The sequence below is a fragment of the Merops nubicus genome, unplaced genomic scaffold (genome assembly GCF_000691845.1).
Source record: "Merops nubicus isolate BGI_N331 unplaced genomic scaffold, ASM69184v1 scaffold8896, whole genome shotgun sequence".
Taxonomy (NCBI): Eukaryota; Metazoa; Chordata; class Aves; order Coraciiformes; family Meropidae; genus Merops; species Merops nubicus.
The window spans coordinates 1-13,654 of record NW_008612878.1 but is presented as its reverse complement, the minus strand read 5'-3'; the positions used below and the strand labels follow the sequence as shown (position 1 = coordinate 13,654).

Here is a 13,654-nt window from a genome sequence, read left to right as displayed (position 1 = left end):
CCCCTATGATTCTATGATTATTTTTTAGCTTTCTTTAGCAGCGTAAGACCTTTTGGAAAATGGGACTAAGAGAGTCACTTACTTTGAAGGAAAGCTCATCTTCATTTTCTCCATGAAAATCATAAAGAGCTTTGGCTTTTCCTTTCTTCCCTCCTCCAGACTGTGACAGCACTCCTCTGGCTGCAGAACACAGACGAGACAAATTATTTGGATTGGAGTGAAAACAAATCTGTTTCTGGAGAAGTTGCCTGTCACTCTCATGTTTTCTCCCATTAGTGCACTACAGGGTGCCCAGATGTTTTTACTACTGCTACTTAACAAATTGAAATTACTACTGCTAGTCACAAATTCAAAGTTCAGTTCCTACTTGAACAGTGTCAGTGGAGATTTTTATTCCATTTTACAGTACTAACATGTTGTCATTGTTCTGCTTCTAAGAGGACTAAATTGAGTTCACTTGTGTTTTCCAATGGCCTTTTTTGCTCTTTGTATTTGGAGATGAAGCAGCACTCTGCGTGTGCTCTTTGCCAGTTAGGTGGCATTTATTTCAAAATTGTGATTTTAGTTCATTTTTTTCCCATCTCTTCTCTGAAGCTTTGGACTGAATTGATCTGGGTACCTAACAGAAGCTCAAGTAGAGCAAGCAGCGTTTGTTCCTTGCTAAGATGCAGCAGCTGTAGTTATTTACAGCTCTACCAGCTTTTTGGCAGTGCTTTTTTCAGCTGAGGGAGAACCTGGCTCCCCCTCATCTTTTGTACTCCTGAATTCCTAATGCAGGAAGCTGAAGGGTCCTATTTTGCTTATGCCTAAACCATACCTCAAGTTCCAAAGTGTGGAATCCCAGAATGTGCATCACCTCCCAGATTACTGACTAGAGAATTATATTACCATTATTAGAGAGGGTGGGTCGACACTTAGCTCAGCTTTAGGAGAGTAAGGACTGTGGTGCTGTGTGTGGCTTGTTCATGCAAAGTAACAGCCGTGCTCTCCCCGAACTCTGTCACGACTGTCACAACACAAGGAGTAGTGAACGGCCGTCTAGTAGGAGCACTGTACCTGAGCAGGTCTGAACAAAAACAGCTGGAAAAATCCCTTCCTTTTCATTCAGTCTTCCTCTATACCACTCCAAATCTACTTGTTCCAGTATCTGGATGAAGTCTCCCTTTTTAAAGGATAAATCACCTTTGGTTTCTGCTGTAAAATCGTGAAGCGCTTCACACCACTCTACTGAGCGTCTGTTGTTCTATTCAAGTGACAAAAGAAATGCATTAATTTTAGAAGTGTTAACGAAGCCCATGAGCTGATGGCTACTGGTGAAAGCAGCTGTAGAGAACAGGGGTGGCCTGACTTTCTCTGATACAATAGTGTCACTGCAGATGTAGACTAGAATGGCATTTCAGCAATGCCTATAGAATTTCCTCTAGGCTCAGACACATTCCTTTGGATCATTGGTGGCAAGGGACAGGATTAATAAATTCAAAAATTAGACTACTGCAGCAATACTTAAAATAGAGCTAACAAGAATTTGTTTAAGCACAAAGGATAAAAATTTACTTCAGTTAATTTGCCAGAGCTATGAATTCAATCAGTTTAGGCCAACTGTCAGAATTTGACATGTAACCAGGCAGCACTGCATGCTGTGGCAGTTGTGTTACATTCAGGTTTAAAATTGTGCAGCTCATCTGACATTGTCAGAGAAAGTCTGTGTAAATCTATGAAACCACTATGTAAATTCTGGCGCTCACCTATGAAATTTTATTACCTGAGGAAGGGAAGAAGAAACCTCCACCTTGTTCTTCGGTGCTGCTCCTGCACCTACATAAATAAAGCACAACTTGGAATAGAAGCAATGACTACTCAAAATTTACTCATTATAGAGATTTTAGATATTCCAAGTGGTTATTTAGAAGAGCTTCTCTAGAAGTTCTACTGTTCGTTTTGATTTTAGGGTTTTGGGTTTTGTGTGTGTGTGTGTGTGTGTGTGTGTGTGTGTCCCTTTTTACCTCCTCCCTGCATTCACTGGCCTTTTGGACTTTCTGCCTATGTGCTGCCTCTACACATGCAGTACAAAACCAAGTTCTTTTGCAAACATGTTCATACCTGTTCCAGGCAGGTCTTCAATTACTTCCACAAAGTTCAAGGGGAAAATTCCAGACGTGCCTCTGAGCTCTCCTTTGGCCCACTCTTCATTTACATATTCTTTAAGGATAATAGTTTCACCTTCTGAAAAACTGAGCTCATCTTTCTGATCTCCAATATATTCAAATCGTGCTACGCATCTTGGGCCTCTGCACAAACAAAAAAGAAACTTACTTTGGTTATTTATTGTTATTGTCCACTTAATAATGAGGCAGCATTGTGCAAAATATAGATTGATATCTTTAATTAAAAAGATCAAAGATAGAACAGGTAGAACAATGGGGTCTAGCCCTGGTTCTCGTCTCTGCCTTCTGTGGAAGATGGAGTCTGGAGGAGGTGGCTGCAGCAGTTCCTGGCTGTTACAGTGTTTTGCAAAAGACCCCATTACTCTTCCAAACAACCACTTTGTTCCTGGGATACCTGTCCACTTTTATGATTTTGCCTATATCCAAGTAAGTGTCCTGATAAACTTTTGGTTAGAGTTTGATGGGTTATTTGTGAGCTAGCATCCAATTAAGATGCAATCAAACGTGGGTGTGTGGGGTATGTATTATCTATTTGTCCCAAATCCATGGAGGTTTCATAGAGGGAAGCTAATTTTTTAAACTTTATTCTGTAAAATCTATCCCAGTTGTGGGGAAATAACTTGCCTACTGAAGAATGAAATACCAATACATCTGATACATATTAGATAATTTGGTATAATACCAAGAAAATAAATTATTTTTTCCTTATTTAAATAGATTTAATAATTTAATAGACTAATACAATAAGTTTCAGAAATTACTCTAAGAAAATTTTTGATTTATCAGAAATGGCATTTTGGAAAATAGCAATACTAGGCAATCTTCTATATCATCATAGCACATAACCAATGTAAGAAGCTTATTTCCTTCCCTCATCCCCCACCCATATCTTTGCAAAAGCTTCAGGAGAGAGTCAGCACTTTCCGTTTCTTCCTTAGCTGTAGCAGCAGCTTTTAAAAATACAGTTTTGTTTAAAACAAGCCAAGCTCCATCTGAAGAACAAACTGAATGATCCCATTGATAGTAGAAGTTCCTACCTCTGCCTCAATTTGCTTTAATTGCTGCATTGAAGGATTACAAAATCCAATAAATCATTGATGGAAAAACAGCATGAAAAGTTGTTCCTTGCCCGCAGATCTTAGTACAAGTTGTTTGCAAATCAGAAATGAAAGTGCCTGCAGTGCATTTGATAATTTGATCTGGGTAACTTCAGATTGACCTGTATAGTTATACACTTCAAGGCTATAGATTTCTCTGCTTCAAGTGCAGCTGTATGCTGTTGTGTTTCATCTTGTTCTTTCAAATGAGTAGGAGCCCTGCCATGTTACATCTTATGAAGATACTGGAAGAAAGTAACAAGGCCATGAACAAAGACAGAAGAGTACAATGCTGAGTTAATCAGATTGGTTCACAGTTTCTGTATCCAGTTTTCATGAAAAATGAAAATGGGACATGCTCTTCTAACAAGACTGACTATGAATCTTATTAAAATATCACAAACTTTCAGTTTTGAGAGCTTAATTTTTAAAATGTATTTTGGTGAAGAAACTTAACCCTATTAACCTCAGCAAAGATAACACCTGCCTTCTAAGTTACCTTTCTTTTTACTGCCTAGTAAATCAACATGAGAAAGAAAGTAAAATATATCTGACTCACTTAATACATCGTGATGAACAGGGTGTTTTTTTCCTGTTGCCTTCTTCTGGAACATCAATCTAATAAGACAACAAAATAAGTAAAATCATCCCCTTTCAAGCTCATGACAGCTACAATAAACTTGAAGTTGGTTAATATAATCTGTTTTTCAGCTAAGCAACAGCTCCAGTTATGACCTCCATGTGACACTCTCTAGTTGCTGGCATGCTGTAATATATGACCATATTCATGTAGACTTTGATTTTGTAGGCCTAATTTCTATTTTTTTCCAATCTCATGCAACCAGGGAGCACTATTTAATGTTTTCTGTTATGAAGCTGGTTTACTGTTCCCACTTGTGGAATGACTGATTGACAGAATATGGGACTGGATGCTACTACATGTTGTTGCATTTAGCTCCCAACTTTCCCTTGGTAATTGCTCTTTATTATTTACTAGCACAATATATCACAATAGACAAAATTATTGTTTACACTTATCCTTTCTGGGCTTTGGTAGCCAGCTGTCCTCCAAACAAAATTATGTCTCAAATCTTACTTGAAACGGAGAAATATAATTCAGAAAATCAATGCATGATATGATATATATGATATATCAGACAGATAATGTTCAGGTCCTTTTTCATAAGAGGCTGTCAACTGTATTTCTGGTGCAACACGAAGGATTATCTGTGAGATGTGTAAGACTACAAGACCCTGGCGAGGAGCTCTGGGTTACAACTCACTAGTGCATGAGCTAGTTTCCACAAAAATCAACATGAGTATTTCATTAGCTTAGGTGAAGGACTGGAGGAAATCAGGCTGCCTTTTTAGTCTTTGCAGTGTTTTTGCTAGAGGAGCCACTCTCTGTGGTGCTCTGAAGGTTCTATGGGAAGTAGTAACTGTGTATTATCGTTATGTGTCCAGACTTAAGCTATGACCAACCTCAATATTGCAAAACACACTATAGTGTATTGTATAGAGTCCTTTTATCAAGATCAAAACTAACATGAATGAGCAGGAGCATTCACTCAGTAAATTAACCTTGTGTACTGCAACTCTTCTTTTAACTTTTGCTGAAATAAAACAATCTTGCACTCAAAGCACAACCACCTTTTACAACTAAAATAGAAATCTAAATACATCTTCCCCAGCTTTTATGAAGTTGCATCTGTCTGTACCAATGCTGAATTTGACATTCCACTGCTTTAACTTAAAATCTTCTATTAGCCATCAGTAGTAACGAGCTTTTAAATTAAATTGTTCATCTGTGCAGAGGAAGTTCATCAATTTAGCTAACAAATCTTTCTTGTGAAAGCAAACTGAGCATGCTTCTATTATTACTAACCCTGAATTCAGATTTTATTCTTCAGCACTTCTCTAATCTTAGTTTGTTTCTTCAGCAACACCATTACAAATTAAACAGATACCCTACATTCTGATGGTTACCAAATACTTTGCATGGTTCAGGTGGCAGCAGTGTTTATCTCTGCCAGCTCTGTCTCTCCCAGCTTGACACAGATACTTCCTGTCTTTAATGCCCAGCCGTGCACCTTCACTGCACCCTGGTGTCAGTTTAGCATTCCTCCATGTCCATATGGCTGGTGTGGACAGCCCAATGGCCCTCTCTACTGTGACAAAATGGACTTCAACCTCAGACTCAATCTTGCAATAGATTTGACCCAGCTTTTGAGGCAGTGAACCATACTGTATCTCTTTTAAGATGAGGCACTCAATTAATGGCTGTTGGGCTCCAAAGCAGCACCTGTCTCTGGCCTGCCATGTTCTATGAAGTGTCACAATCAGGAACAGGATTGCTTTAAGCTGCTCATTTGCAAGAACAGGATCTCCTTGCACTGTGCCAGCAACCATTTGAGCAGCCACTTATTAAGCCACTTAGGCTAATTGACCCTACTGAAAAAAATCCAAAAGCTCTAGGAAGGAAAAACAAAACAAAACAAAAAAAACAACAAACAAAAACCCACAACATTTTGTTGGGCCCAATTGCTGTCCTGCCCTAGTTCACTGCATGACTAGAAAAGTGGCCATTCCAGCACAGTTCAAGGGAGAAGAAAATGAGAGAAGTTGGCGTGCAGGGAGGAGGCACGAAGACCAATCAGCTTGAGTGCTGATTCTTACAGGCAGCTATGAAAAATAATCTGCTCTGTAGACCCTGAGAAACTACTCAGTTAGCAATCTAGCAGGGGCCACGATTTTCTCACTTAGCTTCAAATTAACAGCAAAATAATCCCCATAACACCAGTTGGTCATGCCAAATCAAGCATCTTTCTAATACCATGCAAAAAAGTTGGTATGTCTTCTGCGCTGCCAGAGGGAAAAGAGATTACCTAAATACAGAATGGAGCTAAACACACAGGAGCTATAGTAAAATAGAACCAGAAAACAAATGCAATAGGATCTTATGTAGCAAAATATACAAAGACTACATACAACTACTTTAACGAAGCTGGCAGGAAATATCCCTATGCGATTCCCACATCTTCCTCTGTACCACTCAGTACCAATTTTCTCCAAAAGACAAACGGTGTCTCCAGAATGAAGATCCAAGTCACCAGCATGCTCTGTAAGACAGCATCATTTCTGTTAATGGTAGTTGTCACACTCACTGATTTTCTCTAAGTAAAACCTTAATATAAATACCACAGGCAATACTAGAACGAGTTTTCAACAAGTCGTCTTAAACTTGATAAGCCAGTTAGCTTTAACTAAAAGATTGGCCCAACTACAGCCAAACCCCTGGATTTCAACAGCTCCATGTGCAGACTTTGTAGGCTGAGCTTCCTCATAATTTTTAAACCCTGATTCCTAAGAAAATTCCCCTTTGAAAGTCTTGTAGAAAAGCAAGCTTCCAGAACATTCACATTTACTTACCTGCAGGAAAATCATGCAGGACTACAGCATGAGGTGCACTTGTGTCACAACCTTTTGGAGGGTGGTTTGAATCCTGACAACAAACAATAAATTCAAGTAGTTTATGAATCATGGAAGATACTAACAGAGATTCTCCGTTACGTACTGTTAAATTCATCTTCTGACTTTGGGCACAATGCTGTTCCAGTATCAGAGAGTTACCTTGGAAGGTAACTCTAGTTTTTATTGGTCACACAGCTGTGGATCTGAATTCTGCATGCTTTCTGCCAGTGTAAACCAGGATGCCTTTCACCAAAATCTGCTTTTGAGCCAGTATATGGAAGGGAAGGCATGTCACTTTTCCCAGCGCAGACAGAGCCTCAGTTATCTCCACGGGTCAGAAATCTGGAGTGCTGACAGCAGCCCTCATTGCAACGCTTGTGGCCAAATTTTGTACTGCTGCTCAGTACTGTGTGCCACCAGTTACTCTCCCTTGCTGTAAGAGAACACCCCAGCCCAACTCTCCCCAGCACACTCAGCAGCAACAGCACATCTGCTGCCTGCCAAGCGTTGTAGAGGGACGAGCGAGCCACTTGGCTTTTCCTTACAGCAAGGTAACGCTGAGGGGAAACAACAATTTTGTTGTGGGATCTTTACATACAGAAATCACATTCGAAATGCTGAGCCACCTTCTCTATCCCACCCACTGGGAATTTTTAGACTGTACTGATGACAATCATTGTGTGTGAATTACGTTCGAAGTAACTAATTGCGTACAAAAAAAAAAAACCAATAAAAAAAGTCCAACGTGGACAGAGATAAAGCCAGAATAATATAAATTACAGCAGATAACAACAGATTGCATAGAAATCTATTTCAGCCATGTAGGTTTCTGATAACAATCAAAAAGGCTGCTCATTGCTACGATTTATACTAGCTGTTCAATATTAATACAGTCGTGCCCTAAAACCAGGTTAGGTTCTGTACATGCAGAGAGAGGAAAACACTTTGAAGTCTGTATGTCAAAGCCAATTTGCTGATCTATCATGTACAGCACTTCATAAAACTACTTGCTTATCTTTTGCCCACTTTTCAGATACTCAGCCAAAGGAGTGATTATCTTCCCATGAGACAGAGGAACTTTACCAGTTTCCTCTCCCTTCTGGCACTCCAAGTAATTACTGTTGCTCTGCCTCATAAGCAGCATGTCCCTGTGCTACAAGGCAAATCACCATTATTTGGGTTTGTTTTGGTGGTGGTTTTGTTTTTATTAAAGAAACACTAGGATTTAATAAACCATTATTACATTTCTTGGTGTAACATTCACAGCCTAAAGCACTTGACACTTCAACGCAATGTGAGTCTTGCTTGTTAAATATTTATTAGCAGAAAAAAAAATGCTTCACCTTACAGGGCAGTTCTCCAGTATTTCTGGGAAGACAATCTTCCTTGGCAACTCCAGGAGGCACATGTAGCTTAAAAAGAAACAGAGGCAAATGGAAAAGTTTTTTTCACTTCTAAGCATCTGAAATTCCTACTGCAAGTGAAAATGGTCACATGATGGAACTGGTCAAACCACAGGTAACTAATTTAGGAGTCCAATGGAAGAGGACAAGCTCCTTTGGAAGGCATTCAGAACAGACTGCTGGTGATACGAACTGCCACTTGGAGAAACCCAGGTGTTGACATCTGTTCTAAAAGTGTCTCAGCCACCTAACTGATACCATACCACAGGGTACGTGACATTCAGCAGCACACTGACACAGAAATGTACTTGTTTGTCATGGAAAAACAACCAGGAAGGAATATTTCATTGACAGTAACACTTGAAGGCAGGGAATTACTTAGTGACCCGCTACAGAAAAAAAATTACATCTACAAAAATATATCACATGTTTCTATGTAAACAGACGTGGCTACATCAGAGAGGAAGAAACATACTTCCCTTCTCTCAAAGCTATTTCTCCTATCAACTTAGAGACATCTTTCTCTCTTTCTTGCTCCTCTGCTCCACCAAGAATCTAAATGCAAGAATGAAGATCAAAAAGGAGGCAACAGAAAGCTTCCACTTCATGCTGAATGTTGTCGTTGTTCACGCCACACTTGTGTGCATGGTTTGTTTGACCAAAGCACTGCTTCAAGCAGTTACCAGCTCTGATCACTAAACCAGTTTCAAGTATCTGGGGAAAGACTCTCTCCTTTTAATCTGTAACGTTAGGAAGTATTAAATGGATCAACAACACATGCAATACCAAAAAGAAACATTTTTATACTGAAAAGGGATGGCATCAACAGGATGAAAATGTAAGATTAGTGTTGTTTTATTCCTTGCTCTTTGCAGGCTTGATTAAGCAAGGTGAACTACTTTTTAGGTTCCAATACTGCCCAAATTTTCTTAAGCATTTTGACATGTATGGGGAAAAACAATTTACATACAGAATTATTTAGCATCATTTTATGTGATGTAACAGAATTCAGAACTGGTGACTATAAAAAGAACCCCCAAACCCCAAAAGGTGTAAACACAGATATATACATGGAACAATACACACACATCTCACTACTTGCATGTATATATTGCTTTCTCCAGTACTATGTTACAGTGCTTATTACTATTTATCTGTTAGTATTTTCTATCTAAGGAAGATTATTCTGATAGATGCACTGTGCAAGCCACATCATAGTAACCTACCTTACTACCTTTTTCACTACTATTTTAATCAGCACTGTTTTATAAAGAACAGGTCTCAGACACAATATCTGAACTCTCACCATGTATTTGTTGTAGAGAGGATGACCTGGTTTAGGCCTAGGAGGTAATGCTGGATCTGGATTTTTAAAGACTTGACTTTTTGCTCTCTTGGGTCCCAATTTGAACTTGCTGGGTTTTTTATCAGGAGCTATGTCAGAAGTAGATCGTGATAGAGCATCCTTATGGGAGGAGTTCCTGGTTGCAGAGAGTTTTGGAGGAGGTGGCCTTCCAGGAACACCTTTAGGTGGAGGAGGTCGAGCAGGTATAATTTTTCCATCCACAGCCCTAAAAATTGGACAAACCATCAGAGAAATAAGCATATTAGTAAGCCCCCACCTTGGACTCCACCACAGCCCTAGCTATGGAGTATGCAGTAAGTAAACACGATTCACGTTGGTCTGGGCTGCAGAGTGTGTAGTGTCCAAAGCTCTCTGGGAAAAACTCTTTTTTCACAATGTCCACATATGGACAACAAAAACTCTTCAGATACTGGGACTGGATGATCAAGTCCTTAGATCCTTTCACTACTTATTTCCAAGCATGCTCACTTCTTTCTTATCAACATCCTGCCAGCTTTCTTGGGAGCCTAGTACATAAGCAAAATTTCTTTCATCAATCCACCTTGTCTGAAGCTGCCTCATGACGGAGTTCTAGTGGAGAGCTTTAGGGAAAGCCTTGACAAGCTCTGCTGACCTCACTGGTCTTCAGGAATCAGCCCAGCTCATTCTCTATGCTGTCAATTACCTGAAGTGACTTTTGGGTCTCTGCTAAAACTCAACACATATGACATCACTCTGTACAATGACATCAGTAGCAGAATTTACCATTTTTATGCAACAGATGCCTACCGCAGAAAGGAAACACCAGTGAAAATTCTGGAGTTGAGTTTTCTGGCAGTGCTGGAGGTACCACACTCTCATTACTGTACCAGGAATTTAGAAACCAAAATCAGAGACTAGTAAGTGACAGTGGTAATTTAAAAAAAAATAAAATAAAAATTAAAAAATGTTTGTAAAACCTCTCTTACTTAGCACTGATTAAAAAAAAAAAAAGCTGCCTACACAGTACATACAAATCACGATTTTTAGAATCAAAGAGTGTGGCCAAATCAATACTTTGCTAACTAAAAATAACTTTTACTATAAACAAGTGTTGTGTAGATAAAACTTGACTTTCTGTTATTAAGAACCCTGACACTACCACTATTCCAAAAATAGAGTGTTGGTTGATTGTTATTGGTAAATCTTCGGCCAGTGGCTGCACGTTTCTGCTACAATTGGCTTTTTTTTTTTATATAGTGTAATTCAGCATAATTATTTGCTCACATCAATTCCTCAAGGATCTGTAAAAATTATCAACCACAACAAACGTGCATTACTGAATCTTTGGAGTATCCTGATATATTTTGTGAGTATCTTCCACCACTTGAGAAGACATTAGTGCTCCTGGTAAGAGTTCTCTGTTACTGTTGGAGTATGGATTATTTTTTAAATTTAAAAAAACCTTTCCAATTCTGTTCAATTTCCACCACTCCCCCTTTCATGGCCTCATCTTAAACTAAGCATCTGTCATATTAACAAAAGGGGAAATTCCCAGTTAGGCTGCATTGATCTGGAAACAAACCCACCCGTATGTTTGTAAGACAACTCAATGAGAAAACCCTAACAAGCAATTCAGAGATTTATTATTGCTTACTTAAAAAAAAAAAAAAATAAAAATCAATTTTAGCAGAAGAGTGAAAGCACAACACAAACCTTTACTGCATTTCTTGAGACCTTTGAGAGAATCAAGAATGCTGTTACACTAACCAGAAAGTAACAAGCCCATGAGGCGCAATAATGGGGTGGTTCCTTGTGGGCATAGCTGCATTCTTTCCTGTTAATGAATACTTATTATTATTGGTAAAATAAGTTTAATAACTGACAGATTCTTTTGTCCTGACACAACAGAGCAAACTCTTGTGTTTAAACCCACAGGTTAAGAGTGTAGATGCTGAGATCTAGCGGGCTAGCTACCCAATGCCTTATCTCCCTCCAGTTTGTCTCTGGCATTAAGTGGACCTGAATTTAAGGCTGGTCCAGCTACTTTACTTTTGTCTCTGCAGACACCCGTTCTTGCTGGTTCAACAGAATAAAAAACCCCAAGGTTATCATTGATTCTGTACTTTTGCAGGTGTTTTAGGTCTGAAGTGAACAGTGTAAATCAGCCAGTACTCCTGGGAAGGTGCTGGCCCAGCATCGACCCTTTCCAGGGTGGCAGCATCTGCCACCTCCATTCCTTCAACACTCAAAGCCAGTCACAAGAGCAAGTGCTGTTGATCAAAAGGTCAGCAACATGCAGAAGGAGATGTTCTACGTTCAGCTGTGGGTGAAAAGGTTAAAGATGCAGAAAGGAATGACTGTCAGCAGCCACTGTACATTAGCTGAAGAGCCAAACAGCTGTCCTCCTATAATCTCCCTGCTCATACCGATAATGTACAAACAAGTATTAATCAGCTAGCAACTTGGTCTTGCCTATTTATTAGTGAGCATACCACCTACCCAAGCTTATTGAGTTAGGACTAGAGCTTGTGGTGTCTACACTGAGACTACGTAGGCAAACCAACTCAGAAATACCACCTTTAAGTGAGTCACTGAAGAATTGCACTTACCTTGGGGGTAGTACAGGTTCTAGCTGAGGCACTCCACCCTGTTCAGAATGATCCAACTCCTACAAAGATTCAAAAGTAAAAAGGCATTTCTTTAAGCCTAAGAACCAAATATGATCTTGCTTAAAAGATACATTTCTTGTATTAAATTATATCTTACAGACAGGAAAAACAAGACCTTCTGGAGATCTGGGAATAAACTAATAAGTATTATGGCATGTTCTAGCATTTTCAAGTCTTGTTGGACACAGAGGGAGGTGTAAATAACCTGTCTGGCTACCTGAATCACAGCTCCAATTGTGCATTAAGTATGAACCAGCCCTCTTTTCCTACAACAGGGGAGTCAGGGTTTAAAAGCCAAATTCAGGAGCCATAGGAATGTACAATTCCACTGTCCATAGGATTCCAACTGCTGCAGTTGCTTTATCAATTTTGATGTCATTTTGAAAGATGAAACACTCGGAACAGGCTCAAAGTAGAAAACATCACATTGATGCAACTCGCACAGGACAACATCTCATGAAATTAACTCTCATTAAAGAAGGTGACTAAGTATGCTTCCTAGAGATCTAACAGATAAACCCTGAATTGTGCTTTGGCAGATTAAGGCGTCACTCCTCCCAGCTGCCCATCCTGACCCTGCCAGAGATTACTACCCTGCAGCAGAGTCTGCAGAGGGGAACATGTGCCATGTCTGAAGGGTTTGAACCACATTTATGGAGTAAGAAGTTACCATCCTCACTGCCTCCTGCTGCTCATTCTCATGCCAGTGCTGGAAGGTACTGCCAGCTCTGCTGAACAAGCACAGCTGCTTGGGGAACTGCATGGAGAATCAGAGTGCTGAGTCTGGGTTCAAAACCGTACTCCTTGAACCAGTAATTTTAATTAGATCTGAACAGTCTTGTTTACTTAATTAGGGATACACTTGCTTGGAACTGGTAAACAATGTCCGTGAGTTTTCCCACCTAGAAAATACCCAGATGTATTTTGTGACAAAATTTTAATCCTTGATTAAGTCCCCGAACGAATGTTCCTGACTAACAATCCAATTGGAAAGAAAAAACCCTGCCACTTTCAGATGGGGATGTTATCATACTAAAAATTCTCCTCTTCTGTGTGAAAAGGAAGAAATCTGTGGCAACTGCTGCTTACGGTCAACATTTTTTGCTGTTGCTGGTCATTCACTTCCACTGACTAACAAGACTAGTTTTAGAAGCACAGAAGTTCTTCTCTTCCCAAAGATAAAATTAAAATTTTCAGTGGATTTGATGCAGTCTTTTTCTTAAAAAGATCCTCTGAAGCTTACACATGCCTGTCACAATAACCTGGATGACACTGTAGAATTTTTGCCGTTGCATTGTATGAAATGTTATTTAACATCTTGCATTGGAAATTATTTTTTCAGCATCACCTAGAAAAGGTGAGACCTCTATGAATTGTCCCTCCAATTGCATCATTTAAAAAACCCTTTATCCTATTAGCAGAAGTAGCCACAAAGGCATTTGTTGGCAGCTGTCCATCTAGTGAGGGCTTTTGATTTGATCTTTTTACTGGCTGTGTTTTCCACAAGATTCTTTGCCATTAC

General features: G+C 39.5%; 1 protein-coding gene across 1 annotated transcript; it reads right to left on the bottom strand.

Annotated features, from left to right (window-relative positions):
- Positions 1–82: 82 nt before the first annotated feature.
- On the bottom strand, positions 83–12,131 carry LOC103774296 (SH3 domain-containing protein 19-like; the record flags this gene model as incomplete). Its single annotated transcript, XM_008941688.1, has 10 exons — positions 83–153; positions 1,033–1,243; positions 2,069–2,288; positions 3,822–3,880; positions 6,251–6,381; positions 6,692–6,811; positions 7,760–7,886; positions 8,077–8,145; positions 9,443–9,707; positions 12,073–12,131. Coding segments are annotated over 10 exons (1,332 nt in total), but the record flags the coding sequence as incomplete, so codon positions are not given.
- Between the last annotated feature and the right edge of the window lie 1,523 nt (positions 12,132–13,654).